Source organism: Nannospalax galili, unplaced genomic scaffold (assembly GCF_000622305.1).
Source record: "Nannospalax galili isolate Female #2095 unplaced genomic scaffold, S.galili_v1.0 scaffold902, whole genome shotgun sequence".
Lineage (NCBI taxonomy): Eukaryota > Metazoa > Chordata > Mammalia > Rodentia > Spalacidae > Nannospalax > Nannospalax galili.
The window spans coordinates 90,912-111,506 of NW_008347814.1; the positions used below are offsets into that span (position 1 = coordinate 90,912).

Consider the following 20,595-nt stretch of genomic DNA (forward strand, 5'->3'; position numbering starts at 1 on the left):
TGGATCCCTCCAGGAACGATTTTGGCTTCAGGAATTTGGGGGTTAGACTGGCCTGGGAGTCTGGCCCACGAAAGATGCTGGTCTAAGGCAGCTGGTGGCCATCCCACCCAGATATGCAAAGGCAGATGGGGTGGGAAGAGGCCCCAAGGACTCCTGGGGACTGCACTGAGGAGCTGGGTTGGTCTGGATGCAAAGGATCAGGAAGAGGAAAGGTCAGCTCTGCAGGTCCCAGAAAGAGGCTGGTGGGTGGTGCAGGCCCAGGGAAGCAGAGGGGGTGAGGGCGGGGCCAGGCCCAGAAGCAGTGCTCCTGGGGCCTAGAAGGCACTATGTTGGTCTGGATGAAAAGGATCAGGGAGCACTATTGGTTCCCCAGGTGCCTGGGGTCCCAAGACAAGGAATGGGGCAGGGCCCAAACTCGGAGGAGAGAAGGGCAGGGGAGATAGGAGGGTGAATGGGGCTGGGGGAGTCAAGTGGCTGGGGGAGTCAAGGCGCTATATGGACTTACCCCAGAGAGAGGCCTGTGGGTAGGAGAAAAGCCTGCTGTGGGTCTTTCAGGCCCAGGGAAGCAGAGAGTCTTTTTTTTTTTTTTAAAATTTTATAATACACATCTGTGTGTGTGTGTGTGTGTGTGTGTGTACATGCTATGGTACATTTATGGAGGTCAGAGGACAACTTTTAAGAGTTGATTCTTTCCTTTTACCATATGGGTCCCAGGGATCAAACTCAGGCTGTTAGGCTTAGCAGCAAGTACCCTTATCCACTGAGCCATCTTGCTGGCCAAGACTGTGTTCTTGAAAGCAATTTTACATTTCCAGAATACTAAACAAGTCAAGGGTTTGGATACTTCTAACCTCTCAACCAATATGATCATATGATCAGGCAGGAACTGGGACACAGCAGGTGTTGCTAAATATTTGTAGAATGGACAACCTCTAAGGTCTCTTCCAAGACAGATTTTCTGTGATCCTATAGAGAACTGAGATCCAAGGGCAGCAGAGTCATTCAGAGCACCTGGGTGAAGCACCTGTTTCAGGCAAGTCTTGCCCACAGGCACAGGTAGCCTCTCAGAAGGATGGCAATGATTAACTCAGTCCACAAAGAGTTCCAACAACACAGTGAAATCAAGGCTGCAATGAATAAATTAACAAATGCTCTGGAAATGCCGAGTTTCTTTATGATATAGTTGGCTGTTCTGCCCAAAACTCACCCTAATCATGTGGCTGTTGGTGTGAGTCACATGGCTCATGGCAATGCTTTAAGAAGCTGAGGGTTAGATGTCCTTCTGTGGCCTCTATCTGTCCATCCTCTGTAAACCTTCCTTGACTCCCCCTTGGTAATGATCCCTGCCCCTGCCTAGTCTCCTTCTGTGAACCTGGTACACCTGCAGGCCTGGAGAGGAGATGCCAGGCCTCACCTCATCACAGCTCACTTCCCCATCATGGCTCATTCTCCTACCATATCTACGGTGTGACCAATTCTGGTTTGGCTCTGAGATGCCAAAGCAAGACAGGCAAGTATCCACTCCCAACCGCATATGCAAAGAGCTTGGTCTCTGGGCAGCTGCTTATACAGACATGAGGCATGTACCATCCCCTATGGCTTGGGTGATGCTAAGGCAACACACAGCAGTGTTCTCTCCAGGTCGTGTCTTTAGGCCACAGCTGGAAGGGACATATGTCATACTGTCCCTGAACAAAGTTAATACTTTAAAAAAAATTTTATTATTTTTATTTTATGTGTACGAGTGTATTGCCTGCATGTATGTGAGTGCACCCCTGTCGTGCAATGCCACGGAGGTCAGAAGAGGGCTTCAGATTGCCCGGAACTGGAGTTAAGGACGGTTCGTAGCTGCCATATGGGTGCTGGAAATCGAGCCCAGGTCCTTTGCAAGAGTAGTCACTGCTCTTAACCCCTGAGCCATCTCTCCAGCCCCAGAAATACTTTTATGTTTTAAGAGGAATAAAGAATAGGTTGGGATCAGATCTTCTGATGATAAACTGCACCAGTTGCTCTCAGGTGTCCATCCCCAAAGAGGGCACCACCAGCAAGAGGCACTTGCTGGGTCTGGTGTGCAATAAGAGCAGCTAAGCTGCTGGGTCCAGCACCTCCCCTCCAGGAGATCCTGTGTTCTTCCAGCAGCCCAACTTACAAAGCAACTGAGTCTGGTGTGACCTTTGCTCTAAATGACTTCCACGCCCCTTCCATCCCACCAACTTGTGACTGAAGCACCACTACTCTATCCCAGAGACACAGGGACAGTTTCCTTTTCTAGTCAGCAACAGCCTCTGTTTTGGAAAGCATGGTTGGTCCATTATGTACCAAGCAGAAGTTTGAGGCTAGACATTTGATATAGCCAGGCCAATAGCAAGAGGCAGGACCCAGACTCCAGGCCTGCTGAAAGCAAGTATAGTCTGTGGGCTAAAACATAGTCCCCCAAATAACAGTACAGATCAGCATTTAGAATCAAAGGCCTAAAATGAAGAGGGGTTGTCCCCATGTTGGGGAGCACAATGAAGGGAAAGCAATGAGGTAGCCTACTTCCCCAGCCTGGGTGTATCTAAGCTTCAGTGCTCAGCCCAGGAGAAGGTATCTGGACCTTGAATGTATATCTGGGCAGGAAGTAGGGCCTCAGTGAACACATAACAAGAACAGATGTTCATAAATCAGGACAGAAAAGCCATACTGATTGCACAGAGATGGTGGGCAGAGACAATAGTCCAGAGTCTGGAAGGGGAGGTATATCATATCAGCACAGGTATCTAGCAGTCAGCTCAGTAGACTGCACCCTACTGCAGCCACAGGCAGGCAGGTAGGCAAGCAGGCAATCTAGAGTATTCGGAGTATTCACACAGGGCAGAGCTGGGGCTGGGGAGAATAAGATTCTATCAGCAGGCAAGGAAGGAGAAATTGGGTGGCACCAGGCAGAAGTAATAGCTTCTCTGAGGTCCTGTCTCCATGCCCCACCTGACTATGGAAGCTGGAGGCGCAGGATTATTCCATGTAGACCTGCACTGTCTATGTTACACACTGCTGCTCACTGGGTTAAGACAGGGCCCAGGAAGGCTGTGGTGCCATTGGAACTACATCTAGTATTCTCCAGGCAAGAAACCTGTCCCTCTCCTCAGCTCCTGAGTACAAGGGTTAGTGACCCAATGACTAAGTCTAGCCCTACATTTCCAATTTCCACTTTTTAAGTGCTTCTCTAACTTGATGGATTCCCCACACTAGACCTAAGTTAGCTCTGCTCCACAACTAGCACATAGCTCACCTTCCCACACCCATATCTGACTTCTCAAAGCCATTTCTGCTGACTTGGACTCCAGCACATTGCCACAGCTTGTGGGAACTGCAGCACCATAATGATATAGCGGCTGACAGTTGTACAAATTACCAAAAGCCTAGCTAATAAGACCAATGCATTTGCTGTAAGAACGCTGTTTTATCTGTAGTTAAGCCCAACATATCCTTGGATAACTCAGCTGACAAAAGTGCAAACCTATCTAAGGATGGCAGATGTATTGACAGAATCTACAGATGAAAGAAAGCAGGTCAGCTCAATTCTCCATCCCTGTCAGAACATCCTGGAAAGAATCCAAGCAATTCCAGCTCAGAAGCACAGAGAAGAGAAGTGGCGATTACAACTACAGTCTCACTGTGCCTCCCAGATGTAAAAACTAAAGCAAACAGAATGAACTTTTAGTTTTCATTGCCCAGAAATGAGGCACCTGCCTATTAGGTGCCAGGCACTATCACATTTTCTTACCACTGGCCACCCCCTACCCCATCTCCCATGCTCTATCTTAGTTGCTTAGATGGAAATACTAGTTCTTAAGTCTCTTAAGATGTTCACCAGACCAGCTGCTGCTCTCTGAAATGGCTGGGGGACACACACTAACTGCATACAAAGTGTCAAGAAATGTTTCTCTGGCTGCCAGAGTGAACCTTATGCCAACCCACATCAGGACCTGGGACCAAGGAACTGGGTACCAGAACCAGCTTGCCACAACTCCTCAACACTGTAAACTTGGTCAGGTCACAAACTGTGCCTAGACCTTGACTATAAAATGAGGACTTCTAGGGTCCCTTGCTGAGCAGAAAGAAAGGCTGTTACAATTGGAAGTAAGAAAGATAAAGAGAAAGAGAGAGAAACAGGAAGAGAAAGAGAAAGAGAGAGCGAAGAGAGAAAGAAAAGGAAGGAAGGAAGGAAGGAAGGAAGGAAGGAAGGAAGGAAGGAAGGAAGGAAGGGAGGAGGGAGGGAGGGAGGGAGGGAGGGAAAGACCATGAGGCCAATTCACCTTCATCTGCAGGCACCATGGTGCTGAAAGCACAAAGGAAACACATGGGTCAGGGACCCATGTTAGGTGAGGAGGAACCAGCAGATCATTGTGCCTTATCTTAGGGATCTCCTAATGGTGGCTCCCCAATACTTTCTACTTGGAGAATAGGGGAGGGTCTATGCATAGGTCAACTGCCTGCTTCTTAACTCCCTTGCTTCCTACTGCCTAGCAAATCTGACCTAGAGGCAGAATCCATAAGGGATCACAGAGAGCAGGCGAGAGACCAGTCAGAAGGCTGCTGTAAGCATGACTGAGCCACAAATGTTACAGTTTTAAAACAAAACCAGAGGCATACCCATGAGCTGTTTCCAAAAAAAACCAAAAAACAAACCAAAAAACAAACCAAAAAAAAAAAAACCCCAGAATAACATGTGAGATATTAAGAGGAAAACTCTGGGGGCTGGAGAGATGGCTCAGCGGTTAAGAGCACTGACTGCTCTTGCAGAGGACTAGGGTTCGATTCCCAGCACCCACATGGCAGCTACCAACCAACCTTAACTCCAGTTCCAGGGGAATCCTAAGCCCTCTTCTGACCTCCATGGCTTTGCATGATATGGGTGCACTCACATACATGCAGGCAATACACTCATATACATAAAATAAAAATAATAAAATATTTTTAAAAAGAGGAAAACTCTGTTTTAGTTTTGCGCCAAATATTGAAAAATAAAAATAAAAAATGGAGCAGTGGTTTAGATGGTAAGTAGGAGATTTCGGCTTTAGACACACCATGCTTCAGGTTGATAGCACAGAAAGTACCCAGCATAGTGGACACAGACTAAAGGCAGAGACCATAAAGCAGAAAGTTTATTTTTAAAGACATGGTGGTGGTGGTACTTCTGTTGACTTCTGTTCATTCCGCTCCCAGAAATAATGTGGAAAAAATATAAAGAAAGACAGCAAATAATGAAATATCAGAAATAAAAAATATCCCAAGAAATACTAAGTTAAGCATGATTGTGTGTGCCTGTAATCCTAGTACTTGAGAGGTCAAGGCAGGAGGACTGCTTCCCGTTCATGGCTAGCCTAGGCTACATAGCAACACCCTGTTCTAAACAAATGAACAAAAGAAATACTGCAAAATTATTTAACAAAATTTGACTCCTGTCTCTAGCAACCCCAGAATCAGATGAGAGCAATAAACTAGCACCCTCATACAGACTGCAAGAAAGAAGCCTTCTGAAAGCAATTTGGCAATATGCATGCAGAGTCAGAATGTGACCTGTAATACTACTTATAGGAACGTATCCTGAGGAAATGTTCCAAAGAAAGCAATAAGCATATAATGAACAACTGAGGATTTGGTTGTGGGAACGCTTAATATCTACAACAGCAAGAAATTGAAGCTGTCATGGAGAAATTAAGAGCATTATAGGCCCTAATGTAATCACTGTACAGGCATTAAAATGTTCATTATGAAGACAGTGTGGTAACAGGGAAATCTGTTTTTCACTCATTTGCCATAATTTTAAGTGGAAAAGAAAGAGCAAGATATATGATTATGCAGACGTTATGATTATAAGTTCAGTGTTAAGATGGCAGGATTTTGGATACATCTTTTTCCCGTCAGTTTTCAAATGTACCATACTGCTTTGGATTAAAAATAAGTGAGGATGTTAAAATCAGCTGGGGGGAGGTAGGGGGCTGGCAATACCTTCGCTCCATCAACGCTGATGATCCGGTAGCTGTTCCTGGTGACATCATAGAAGTAGGAAACAGTGACTGCCTGCTTGCTTGCAGGGACCCAGTTCTTCTTGGTGCTGGGGTCAATCTGGAAGACGTGCGCTCGGGTGGTGAAGATGGGCTGTTCTCTGCAACAGGACAGATGTGCATGTGAGTTGATGGAACCTGACCTAATGTATAATTTATGATTTCTAGGCCACCCACTGCCTCAAAAGATTTTAAATAGCTTATTGGCAAAGATACATATGCATGAGGACAATTAAAAAAAGGAGAGAGAAGAGAGGAGGAAAGGAGAGAGAGACCCCGGGAACTTTTGCAACCCACACTCCATTTAGCTAAGACCTCCTTGAGGCTGCTGGGCAACTGGCCTAATGAGCAATTTGCTTAAAAAAATAACTCCTCCTTAAGAGGTTTTATACCCCTGTCAAGAGTCCTGTTCTTCTTCAGACACGCTGTTGGCGTTTTGAGGGACTTTGGGAACTAATTCATTTTAGGATTTTTTTTTTTAGCAAATTTATTTTAGGGAATTCTGCATTAATTTTAGGATTTCACAAGCCATTTGCAGCTTAATATATTTCTTCTAAGTATTTCTTAAATTTGTAGAATTAAAAATTTTTTTATTTTTTTATTTTATGTGTATAGAGTATATTGACTGCATGTGTTTAAGTGTACCCATTGTGAAGCAATGCTTTCAGAGGTCAGAAGAGGGCATAGGACTCCCTGAAACTGGAGTTTTGGATGGGTCCTCTGCAAGAGCAGCAGGCCCCTGCAGAATTGTTTTGAATAATAGAATAATCACCTTAGTTTGCTTTTGAAGCCATTTAAGGACTTAACTTGACTTTATAACTTGACCAGGCCTTCAAATTTATGTAGACCTGCCATGTAAAAACTTGGAGTTTTATGTAGAATTTTTCAAATTCACCTCTTCTGCTGGTCCTGAAATGTATTGCTACTTTTTTTATTCCGCATGCCTTTAAACTCTTTATGTGATTGCCAACCAAATTAACACATTATCTATGTTTCTTTCTGCTTAGTAGAGAATTAATCAGACCCTAACGATAGGCATTAATAAATAAGACAGATAAAAAGCATAACAGAATTCATTGTATGTTCATACTTTAAAATATCTGTTTAACAAAGTAACACAAATGAAATATAGACTCATCGCAAAACCTGCTTTTTGAAGAAAGGCTCTGTAGGCAATCTATCTCAGAAATCCTTTTAAGCGTTCAAAATAAAACAAAAATAGAAAAAAAGGCACCAGCATGTAAAAATAAATTCATAGGACACTACAGATTTAAAGCACTCATTAGAGATACAAAATTAAATCAAAGGGTTTAATTTTGGTTTTGTCAAATTAATTTTTAAAATCCTAACAATGACAAAAGACAAGACATAGAAGAACAGGGCACCCAAGAAGACACAGAAGCTCCAGGGAGTCGGTGGATGTCGAGTGTCTGCTCTCTCCATAGAGAAGTTTCAGGCAGAGAAGTCTCTGAGCCCCTTCTGCCTGCAGAAGACTCATTACTGGAAACAGAACTCTGAAGGGAAACTTTTATTCTAGAAAAACAATTAACTATTTGGGCCTCATGCAAGGGGTATCAGATAATATCACAGATATCAGCAAGTGCTAGAGGAACATGGGAACCCTCATGACAACTTCTAAAAGGGCACGCGAGTGCAGCGTCAATCCCTCTGCTTTTGAAGGCTGGTGTTCCAGAAGTGTGGCCGAAGACCAGCTTGCCCGGTTCCCTTCTAGGTCCCAGGGAGCAGGAGAAGTGACTCTAGGAGTGTGCACTGCTAGGCCATTTCCCTCAACCCCCAAGTTCACTTGCCTGATCCTAAACCCACACCCTTCCAGCAGCTAGGGGACAGCTGTAAAAACAAACAAAAGATTCTCGTAATGTCTCACATCTGTTGTTGGGGGCCAGGCTGTGCAGAGCATGTACACATATATATGATGTAGGGAAGTCTGACATCTAGATGGCCCAGCTGTGCCACTCACAACCCAGAACCAGAGTTTTCTAATCATCTAAGTACAACACTGAAAGAAAATACTTCCTTACACGATGTTCTGCATATGTGTACAGCAGTCACTCCAGAGCATTTTTGAAGAATAAAATTATAGCTCATCTCTGCTGCCCTCTCTCTCAGCACTGAAAGTAGTCCATAGGTCAGAGGGGAGCTCTTTTCAGGAAAGGAGCCCAGGCTTTCATATCTTCCACCTGTTTCTCGTAGTGAGGAAAAGGGATGGGTTTGGATACAAGCATGCAGAGTGCTTAAAACAGTTTCCTAAGCATCCATGATGGCAATTAGCTGGGAACTTACTAAAGACACCAGCTCCCAGGCCTATCGCAGCCCCCCAGCATCTGGCTCTTTGGTGAGGAGACCTGGGGGGATCTCCTTCAGCAAGAGTTCTAGGTGACTGTTATCCAGGAAGAAACTGGAGAAGTATTCTCCTTAGATGCCACTACAGGATCTGGCAAACAGTGGAGGGCATGGTCCCAAAAGCCAGCATCTTTCATCTAGAATGACACAGCAGACTGTCAACATACAATCTATCCCTCAAAGGTCTCCTATAGCTCTGGAGGCCTGCTGTCTACTTGACATGACTTGGGTCAAGGTGAGCACACAGACCAGAGGCCTCCATCTCCAAAGTTGCCTTCTCAGCTCTGCATATGGACTGAAGTCACTTTGAGTTGCCTTCAGGACCCCAACCAGAAATTCACAGATGTGGAGAGGCACATACAGGATCACATTTCAGCTAAGCCACACTCAGATTGTTGACCAACAGAACTATGTTAAATTTGTGATGGTTCCACAGCACTAGATAACAAATACACTGTCCTCACAGAAAGTTTAAGACACACCAAGGGGTTGGCAATATCCCCATCTGATCCTAACAGCTCTGTGTTGACAACATTATCCACATAGAGAGCCCAGGGTCACAAGATAATGTTAGGATACAAACTTTGACATCATTAAGGATAAAACTGGAGTACTTCTACCCAAAAGAAAAGTAGCCAGTTTCCTTCTTGGCTGAAAGTCAAAATGTTCCTGGGCCTTTTAGTAATGTACTCTGTCCCAAAGGCCAAAAATGTTAAAAGTATTTGGGAGCTTTTATCCCTAAAAGATTTTAGGGTTACCTCTTCAGAGGGACGAATGTTAGGGTATCAGTAAGCCCCATAAATTGAACTGGTCCAGACCATAAAAAAAGAAGTCTATCTGCTGGAGGAACTACTTTTTCAGTGCCACTGGTCAATTACCTGGTGATAATTCCTGGTCAGTTATCTGGTGCCATGAAGGCAGGTTCACCTTAAGTAATGCTAAACAAATGGGTGGAATACCTGGTGTGTTAATACGGTAGTGAATATTTCCTGTCTGGAACTAGCTCAGATCCCCCGCAGAACTTCTAGACCAGCCACAGCCATGTAGGTCTCTGTAAGTCTGCCCACTTTCCTGAACTCTTCAGGAAAGCGTAATTTCTTCTTTCCTTCTTCGTGCCTTTCTTTCTAAACATTCTTTCTTTAAAGCTTTGGGCTGCCCCTAGCATCTTGTGTTTCTTCACTTTTTCTCTAAATCTTCCTTCTCCCAGCTATGTGGCTGCAAATCGGCCAGGAGTCTGACCTCCATGTAGGCTCTAAAACCTGCATGGCTTCCTTTCCTTCTTCCCACTATTCACCTCCTCAAGGCAGCTGCCAAGATAACCAGCTCACCTAACCTGAGGATTTTTTCTTTAAGAGTCTAATAAAATTGTAAAAGCTTAAAAAAAAAAAAAACAAACCAAACTGGAGTACTTCTAACTCAGAGAAACAGACCCCAACTTTGACAGCTTTGACAGGCAATTTAGCCTCACCTGAAAAAGTGAAAGCGCTAAAATGAGGCCATGAGTGTCAGTTCCTATAAGTGTACAAATCAGAATAAAATAGAGTCAACAGAATCAGAGCTCCCCAATCCAGGAGGCCACAGTTCCCTCCCAGCAGGGACAAGGGGAAGAGTGTGTATGTAGAAAACAGAAAGCACTGTCAGATCCAATTTCATTCTTCTCTCTTTGGTGTTTGGTGCTCCAGGAGTATATTTCAAATATACCCCCATTCCTTCTTCTCAGCTTTAAATAGAAAGCAGATGTTTCCGGATGGCAAGACATTTCTTAGGGCAGACAATATAACCTACTGTTCCCTTACATAGTCTTTTAAGAGCTAAATAAACACCAATTGCTGCTCATTGAACACATTTTGGAACCTGACAGTAATTGTCCCCAAGAATAATTAGATGCTCTGTGCAACATATGTAGGTTTGGAACATGAAAACCACTCGGCAGAGACCACTTCTGCTTTGAATGATTTCTGGCTCTGTGTGAAATAATTCTGCAAAGAACTGGCATGGCTACTGTTTTTGTAGAAAAAAAAGAAAGGAAAATGAGGTTTTAACTTGTCATAATCCTTTACTTAGTGCCAGGCTGTTTTCTGACACAAATCTATAAAGCCTCATGATTTTTATTTTTCCTACTTCTATTTGATTTGAATTGCAAAAGTGATTCATAAAGTATTTCTTCAGCTATTTAAACATTTCAAAGTCTCATAAGGTACACTCAGTCTTGACTCTTTAGCCCCTTCAAACAGCATCTACACACCAAGAGTCTCCTCAGCCTACCCAGCAACAAAGGCTCTTCTATTTGATCTCTCACAAGGCCAGCTCCAAGCTTTGGGAATACTCACAGGCTCCTGCCCACTTACCCACCTGCCCACTTGCCCTGCCCTCTCACAAACTGACTTCTGCTCCTCTCTTTTCTTTGTATACGTATGTGTGTGTGCACATGCACATGCACACATATGTATAGGTACACACATGCATGTGTACATGTGTGTGTGTGTATGTTCCTGTGGAGGCTAGAGGACAGACAACCTCAGGTCTCATTTCTCTAGCACCTTCCAGTTTTTGTTGAAGACTGTCTCTTGCTGGCCTAGAACTTTGTCACATAGGCTACGCTAGCTGGCCAAGAAACTCCCAGGATCTGTCTGTCTCTTCCTTCTATCTCAACATCACCAGTATTACAGGAGCATGCCACCATGCCCCTCTTTTTACATTGGTTCTGGGGATCAATAGCTCAGATCCTCATACTTGTGAGGCAAGTGCTTTAACAATGAAGCCATCTCCCCAGCCTCTTGGCCTGTTTCTTTTAGCACTTCTGTTGTTTTGGGACAGTTAGGGCCTCACACACTAGGTGAATATTCAGTAACTGTCCTTGCCTTTCTTCCAGCACTTCTGAATCACCTACATTTTCACATGCCCATACCAAAACCCATGCTATCCCTAGGCCTAAAATCTCCTTCCTCAGCTATCCAGAAAGAGTCAAGTCCTATCACAGCACCTCCTGAGGTCTGACATGTACTCCACTGTGATTTTGTTTTGTTTTCACAGTGCCCATGGCCTTGTGAATGCTAGCCAATTATCCGCTACCATACTACAATCCTCACCCTTTCAGGACACAAGCCAGGATCAGAAGCATGGCTCACCTGGCCCTTGGCCAGCACTCCAGATGGACAACAGGCCTCTTGCTGGTGGGGCCAAATACCCAGAACCCAGACAGAGAGCTACAGAAAAAAAGAGATGCAGACAGAAATTCCCACATATTCTCTCAAGCAGGAAATCTAATTCACTCTCACAAAAAATCTAAAAAATAAGACATGGTTATTATTATTTGCAGAAATGACTATATACATGAATAATAAAATTCAGTAAGGTAGCGAGTATAAAATAACTAATTAAAACATAAAGCAATGATATTCTTATATATACAAATAACCAAGAACAAATCACAAAAATTATTTTTTATTTTTTAAAGATCTATTTATTTTATTTAAGTGTTTTGTTTGCCTATGAATATTGGTATGTATGTAAGTGCCTGTAAAAGCCAGAAGGGAGCGACAGAGCTGCCATGTGGGTGTTGGGAATCAAATGTGGATCCTCTGGAAGAACAGTAATTGCTCTTTACCCCGAGCTACCTCTCCAACCCCTACAATTAAATTGTTTTAAATGTCATTTATAGTAGCAACCAAAAGTATATAGTGCCTAGGACTCTACTTAAGAACTAATTATGCATGATCTATATTAAAAATACCCACCCCTCAAAATCTGGGGATGTGTGGTGTTCACACCTGTAATCTCAGCACTCGGGAGGCAGAGGCAGGTGAATCTCTGTGAGATCGAAGCCAACCTGGTCTACATACTGAGTTCAGGCCAGCTGGGGCTACAGGGAGACCCTGTCTCAAAAAAATCATACATGAATAAATAAAATACCTCCAAGGCACACAAAAGAAAGATTTAGTAAATAAGATATACTCTGTTCTTCAATAAGAAAATCAATATGAAGATGTCAATTATCCTAAATTAATATATAAGTTTAATATAATAAAAATATCAGTAGGATTATTTTTAGAACTAGACAAGGTTATTTGTATAGAAAACTGAAAATGAAGAGCAATGGGGGAGGTTTAACTATGTCAGATACTGAAATATATTCTAAAATTAATGGCAAATAAAAAGGAAAGTGAGAAGAAAAAGGAAAAAATAAATGAAAATAAAAGGCAAGTGTTTGCAAGTCTGTAGACATACAACAGAACAAAATCCATAAACAGAAGCCCAAGGAACTTAATATATCATCCAGGCAGCCCTGCCATTTGTGTGGACACAAAGAATTGTTGCTCAAATCTTGTTCCAAGCATGAACAACTACTTAAGGAACTCGAACTTGCCAAAATTGTGCCAGAAGTCTATCTCCCTGCTTGGTCTGAGACTCTTCAAGTGAACCACAGCTGCCTTGCTGTATTAAAGTTATGTCCAACCCCCCCTCCCAAGATTCCCAATCATCACACTTTTGATAAATCAGAGATCTCAGAGAAAAAAAAATAATCATCACAAATTCTCCTGGTCTACTGACTGGGGATTCCCTTTTGGGTCACATTTACACCCATGAAAAATACACACGTGCCCCCCCAATGAACAATGACAGGCCTTACTAATGATGCCTTGGAGTGTCTGGAAGTTTTTAAAGAGCTTTCAATACACATTCTCCTGCTGTGATGTGGGTCTAATCAAGTTCCACAGACCATAGGCTTCCCCAGAGAGGGCATCTGATCCATTCCCAAGTGCTCTGAAAGGGGGGAAGGGTCCAGGGTAGTGGCAGGGGCTCTGGACACTTAAAAGGCAGAGCTGTAGAGGTGTGAAGGTAGGAAAGCAAATATTTTCATGGGTGGACGTGAAGCTTCTCTGAAGATGCAAGATAGTAAAGAGATCATGGGGAGGGGAGAGGATGGGGAGTCTTGAGCAAGGACAGGGGCAGGTGAAAAAAATAAAACTCACTTCAAGACTGCAGTGCCATCCCATGTCCAAATGGTACCTCTCAGTTTGCACAGACACCCCTCCCCTCCTATATCCCTCCACACACATCTCCCTGGCTCCAAGCACAGAAACCCACACATCTACTAGGACCACTCTGCAGCTACAGGAAGAGGTGGCAGATGAGGCCAAGGGCAGACTATAGACAGACAGCCATGGGTCCTGAGTATCACGCTAAGGAAATCAGCCTTTATTGCAGGGCCAACTTCTCTTGACTGTGTTCTATGGAAAATTTATAGCAAAGCAATTTTCTCTTCAAAATGCATTCCAAAAAATAAATACGTAAGAAGAATGTTAAATGCTTTTGGATTTTTGTTCCCATAATTATGCAATTTCACTTTAAGAAGTGGTATTCTCAATCCAAGACTGCCAGGAAATAACATGGGGGCTGCATGATATACACGATTCTGTCACGTGAGTGGCACACAGGCATGTAACCTGTACTTACAAACTACCTTTAGGCACGAATGGACACTGTACATTGTTTATAGAAGGCTAGAAGGCATCGTGTCTTAGCATATATTCATGATTTTATTCTGTAGACAGTATATTGGACATCTATATTATTGTATGAAAACTCATTCCACAGCCGAGTATATAGCTCAATTGGTAGAATGTTTGCCTAGCATGTCTGAAGTCCTGAGTTCAGTCCCCAGCATTGAATAAGCTGGGTAAGATTGGTGCATGCCTATAATCCCAGCACTTGGGAAGTGGAGGCAGGAGGATCAGAAGTTCAAGAGGCCAGTCTAGGCCACATGAGACCCTGTCTCAAAAAAATTAAAAAATCATTCCACCTGAATCTATAGTGAATAGAATAGGTTTTGAATAAAAAAGCAGAATTTCATGGTTCACATACTGTGAACCTCAAACCAAGAATTAGAAATTGTCTAAGTAATGATTTCTAAAAAAGCAGGTGGTGAATTGCCAGACTCACAATGATTAATGATTTCTGGACAGCCTAATTCAAGAGAGTGCAAAATCTTGCCGAAGGAACAGTTTGTGTTCTTCCTTTTGCTACAACACATCTGTGCACACAGATTTTCATATTATACTGCAATGAAATACAATATAGAAGATTTTTACACCGTATGAGGCTATGACTTGGCAACACAATTTCTAATCTTAACCAAAGATGAATTTTAAAAGAAGACTAGGAGACTAGGAAAATAATGTTCACAATTTTAAATGTTGGAAGGATTTAAACTCATCTATAGTAAGAAATAAATTAGATGTTTGATTAAATATTCTGTTCTTGATAAACTAGAATTTTATTTGATGTTTTAGTCTGTTACATTTAAAAAGTATTCACAAGAAAGTAATTAATTTGTAGCAGTGAATTCATTGTGGGATCATGCCTTGCTGCCCAATACCCACTTTACCTAGAGCATACTGAATCTTATGATCTGTTGCTCTCCTATTTATATATCAAAATGGGCCAGGTAGTGACACATGCCTCACATTCCAGCACTTGGAGGCAGAGGCAGGTTGGATGCAAATTTGAGGTCAGCTTGGTCTACATATCAAGTTCCAAGCTAGTCAAGGCTATTAGTGAGAACCTATCTCCAAAAAAAAAACCAACAAAAAAAGCTTTTAACAAATAAAATTAAATTTAAATTAAAAAAGAAAATGAGTAAATTGTTTCATGATAAGTATCCTTAGGAAATGAGCAAAAGTGCAGCGTGATCAAAAATATTATGAAGTGATGCCGTGCATGGTGGTGCATGCCTTTAATCCCAGCACTCGGGAGGTAGAGGCAGGTGGATCTCTGTGAGTTCAAGGCTAGCCTGGTCTACATAGTGAGTTCCAGGACAGCTGGGGCTACAGGGAGACCCTGTCTCAAAAAGACCAAAAAAAAAAATCATAAAGAGGGGTAACTGGCACTTGCATTGAGAATGAATGAAAGAAAGATGAGTCTAGAAGTTACTACTGGGACACTGTCCTAGAATGGAGAGGTGAATGACTGGTTGTGAGCAGTGGGAACAGGCCACCAGGGACAGGCCACAGAGATTTCAAAGGTGTAATTAGGAGAATGTCTGGTTTCCAGTCTAGTAGATAAAGAACTTGGAAGTCTACACTCCATCCTAAGCAGGAAAAAATAAATAAATTGAACTTAGCTCCATCACAGAACTGGGCTATAGCAAACCACAGCCCTCAAATTGGAGAGAGAAACAGGTATATACAGAGAGTCATTGCTCACCAGAAACAGAAACCCAGTACTAACCAGGGTAGGAAATCCTGAACTAAATTAACAAACTGCTGAACTCACATTGTGGACAGGTCTAAGAGTTAAAAACTCTGTAGGAAGGCAGGCATGGTGGTTCACGCCTTTAATCCCAGCAGTCAGGAGGCAGAGGCAGGTGTATCTTTGTGAAATTGGAGCCAGCCTGGTCTATATAGTGAGTTCCAGGCCAGCTGGGGCTACAGCGAGACAGTGTCTCAAAAAACCAAAACCAGGGCTGGAGAGATGGCTCAGTGGTTAAGAGCACAGACTGTTCTTCTAGAGGACCTGAGTTTGATTCCCAGCACCCACATGGTGGCAAACAACTGTTTATAACCCCAGTTCCAGGGGAAACTGGCACCCTCTTCTGACCTCTGCAGGCACTACATGACATGGGTTCACTTACATACAAGCAGACAATGGACAGGTCTAAGAGTTAAAAACTCTGTGGGAAGTCAGGCATGGTGGTGCACACCTTTAATCCCAGCAGTCAGGAGGCAGAGACAGGTGTATCTCTGTGAAACTGGGGCCAGTCTGATCTATATAGTGCGTTCCAGGCCTGTATATTCATATACATAAAATAAAAATAATAAGCAAGCGGGGCATGGTGGCGCATGCCTTTAATTCCAGCACTCAGGAAGTAGAGGCAGGCAAATCGCTATGAGTTCAAGGACAGTCTAGTCTACATAGCTAGTTCCAGGCCAGCTGAGGCTACAGGGAGACCCTGTCTCAAAAAAACCAAAATTAAATAAATAAATAAATAAATAAATAAATATTTTAAAACCCCAAAACAAAACAAAAACTCCATGGGAACTTAGTTCTAGGGTATCCTGGTTAATAGTGATGCTTTGGGTGTCGCATTGACAAGGGTAGAGTTGTAATAGTTAATCTTTATTGTCTAGACTGGATGTGAAATCCCCTAGGAGAGATGCTTCTGAGTATATGAGGGTGTTTCTTTAACTGAAGAGGAAAGACCCACCTTGAATATTGATGACACCATCCTATGGGTTAGAGTCTCAGGCTGAATAAAAAGGGGAAAACAGAGGGAAGCAAGCTGAGCACCAGTACTGTCTCCTCTCTGCTTCCTGACTGTGGATGCAATGGGACCTCATGTTCTGTCACCACACTTTCCCACCATGATGGGCTGTACCCTTTCTCAAATTGTGAACCCAAATAAGCCCTCTCTTCCTTTAGATGTGTTTGTAGGGTATTTTATCACAGCAATGAGAAAAGCAACACGGGGTCCATCATTGGAACTTTTACATTCAGGAGTCTTACCAAGTACTGACAATGAAGATCAAAGAAAACCCCACATGCTTCTAGCAGGTAGAGAGGAAAGTCACCATTGTAAAATATACCAACAGAGCACTCCATTCTGACAAGGCCTGCCCTCAGGGAGCCTAATGTCCTGGGGGACACTGTCAGAGCCCAAATGAACTGGGAGATTAGAAACACTCAACTCTGTTCCCCTCAGCTATCTAATCCCTCGTAAGCAGGAAGGAAAACACTGAGATACTCTGGTGATGTTCCCACTGGGGGGTGTTGGACCAGCCCCCCAAAAAAGACCTGTTCATAAAACTATAAGACTGCCTTCCCAACACACTGTGCTACTATACACCAACTGCAGTTCCTTCCATTCAGCATGTCTGCCATGTCTATCTTTCAACAAAAAATTACATGGAAGGGAATATTGGAATAATGAGATCAGGATTGTTTAAAACTGTTAATAATATGTTAAAAGGGTTAATAGGAAAAGCTGACAATGTGTAAGAACAGGTAATGTAAGCAGTGAGAGAAAAATTGTAAGAAGAATCAAGCAGGAACACTAAGATTTAAAAAAACAACCCACTGAAATGGAACTAAAGAATGTCTTTGGTGGGCTAGTAGTAGACCAAACAGGGCTGAGAAAAACAACTCCAAGCCTAAGGTTATAGAAACTTTGAAAACTGAAAAGAAAGGAGAAGAGAGCGGGGGAGAAAAACTCTTCCAAACATCCATGAACTGATGGAAAACTATAAAAGTTATAAAGTATAATAGGAGAAGAAACAAACGAAGTATTATTTAAAGCAATGCTGTTGAAAAATTTCACCCAAGTAAATGTCAGACAACAAATCACAGGCCCAAGAACTCAAGGACCACCAAGTGGGACTAATTAAATGGTAAGTAAAACCATACCAATACTTATCACATTCGAACTTTAGAAAATAACAAAAAATAGATCCTTGAAAAGAAGCCAAGGGAGGGGAGATGATCCACTTTCCCTATGGAGTAGTAAAGTTAAAAATGACATCTGACCTTGCTTCACAAACCATGTGAGCAAGTCAAGAGTACAGTGCAGTACTAATGCGTTGAGGGAAAAAAAAAATGCCAGTCTAAAATTCTGTATTCTGCAAAATTATTTTCTGAAAGTGAAGGAGAAAGAAAGACTCTCAGCTAAAACTTGATGGAATTTGTTAACAATGGACTGTTTGCCAGAAACATTAACAGGAAGCTTGCAGAAAAGGAACATGATATGCGTCAGAAACTTGATTCACGCAAAGAAAAAGCATCAGACAGAAGGTAAAATAAAACCTTTTATTATTATTCACTGATCTAAAAGATAACAGGATGTTCAAAGCAATAACATAAGCAGCGTATTTTGCTTTGTGTGCATGTGACACACTTACATATCAGTGTGAAATGAGTGACAGTGACAGCTCCTGAGGCTGTAAGGCATTTCTGTGTGTGAAGCAGGATAATGTTATTTGAAAGTGGGTTTGGACTCACTGTAAACGAGAACTGAAAAGTCTAAGGTAACAAGTGAAAAATGAAACATCTTTGAGAGATAAAAGAAAGAAGAAAACATTGTATCATATGAAATGGTCAATTAAACCCTCACAAGGAACCTGACGTGATTGTAACCCCAGCTCTTAGGAAAAAGGCAGGAAGATCAGGAGTTTAAGACATCCTTAGTTACACTGTAAGTCAAAAGCCAACCTGGGCCTTGACTATCTGGAGAAGCTAAGGATGTACCTCGGTGGTAAAGCCTTTGTCTAGCATTCAAAGGCCCCAGATCCAGTTCCCAGAACCACAAAACAAAAGGCAGAAAAGCAATGAACAACAACAAAGAATTGGAGGAAAAAAAAGAACAAGAGCAACAAGGCACAAATAAAAATCAATATAAATTTAGAAACTGATCCAATTAGACAACTAGTTATCTTAAATGTTAATGTTTTAAATACTCCAGTTAAAACATCAGAGTAGATTAACAAAAAACAAAACCCAACTATACATTATATACAAGAGCTCCCTTTAAAGAGAAAGATACAAAGTAAAAGATATGAGGGGCTGGAGAGATAGTTCAGCAGTTAAGAGCACTGGCCCATCTTGCAGAGGACCAGGGATTGGGTCCCAGCACCCACATGGTGGCTAACAGTTGTCTATAACACCAGTTCCAGGGAATGATGCAATGCCCTCTTCTGACTTCAGTGGGCATTCCACAACAAGCAGACACATTACACATTACACATTAAATAAAAATAATAAATATTTTTAAAGTAAAAATATGAAGATATGACGACCCGCAGGACTCTCTCCAACCCACGGGCCTCTCTTCAGGGAAAGTCAATCACACCCTCCATGCCTTCATTCCCCCAGCCTCATTCACCCTCCCAATTCCCCCACCCTTCTCTCCTTCTAGTTTGGGTCCTGTCCCATTACTTGTCTTGGCGCTACAGACACCTGGGGAACCACCACTGTTTCCTAATCCTTTGCATCCAGACCAACTCAGTTCCTTCTCAGGTCCCAAGGACCACTGCTTCTGGGCCTGACCCGGCCCTCACCTCCCTCTGCTTCCATGGGCATGCATGACCCACAAGCCTCTTTCCTGGACGCCTGGGCTGACCTTTCCTCTTCCTGATCCTTTGCATCCAGACCAACCCAGCTCCTCAATGCAGTCCCCAGGAGACCTTGGGGCCACCTACAGCCCAATTCTTCTCTTGCATCTCTGGGTGGGACAGCCACCAGCTGCCCTAGACCAACATTTTCCTGGGCCCGGCTCCCAGGCCAGTCCAACCCCCAAATTGAGGCCAAAATCTTTCCTGGAGGGATCCGGGTCTCAGGAGAAAGCCTGAGAGCATCTGATCCTCATCTGACTTGGGCCTCTGTGGGAACTCCAATATAAAATCAAAAGAGAGAACTGGAAGCTTAGAGGAACCAGCTTTTCATGCCCAAACAGTAAACCACAAAGACACATAAAGTTCACAAAAAGAAGCAGACCTAAACTTGAATGCTTGAGTCTCACACAAGAATCAGAAACTACAAAAGAAATTCACATGTCAAAATCACAGAGGAAAAAAAAAAAAAAAACAGGAAAAACCAAAATAATATATCCCCACCAAACACCAATAGTCCTCTAGAGGACTACAATGAGAACCCCTAGAGATAATGCAAGACATGGATGGAACTCAAAAGAACAATTATAAACATGATAAAAGAATTCAGTGAATTTAAAGAACACATAAACCAAGAAATCAAAGAACTGAAAGATAGGGATATACTTCTGAATGAATTCAGAAAAGAGTTAGAAACACTGAAGAATACTCAGGCTGAAATGAAGAGGGAAGTGAGATATTCAGTAAGCCAATTAGAAATGACAGGAGAAAGCCTCACCAATACGATGAATGAAATAGAAAACAGAGTATCAAGACTGAAAGATAAAGTGGTTGAACTAGACCACTCAAGCAAAGATTATGAAAAATTTAAGAAACAGCAAGAATGGAATATACAGGAACTGTGTGATACCACAAAAAGACCAAACTTACGAATCATAGGCATACAGGAAGGAGAAGAATCCCAAGATAATAGCATGGACCAGATCTTCAACAGAATTATGGAAGAAAATTTCCCAAAATAAAAAAAACACATACCTATACAAATACAAGAAGCATATAGAACACCAGACAGGACCAGAAAAGAAACT

General features: G+C 42.6%; 1 protein-coding gene across 3 annotated transcripts in view; it reads right to left on the reverse strand.

The window, feature by feature from the left end:
• The window catches only part of Homer2 (homer scaffold protein 2), a 161,881-nt gene that overhangs the window by 39,928 nt on the left and 101,358 nt on the right, over positions 1-20,595 (reverse strand). For all 3 annotated transcript variants that reach the window (XM_017800955.2, XM_008844429.2, XM_008844430.2), the window contains exon 2: positions 5,992-6,148. Coding sequence is in view for 2 of the 3 variants with exons in the window: in XM_008844429.2 (XP_008842651.1) it covers positions 5,992-6,148 (157 nt within the window). In the remaining variant the exon portion in view is untranslated. The remainder of the gene's footprint in view (positions 1-5,991; positions 6,149-20,595) is intronic.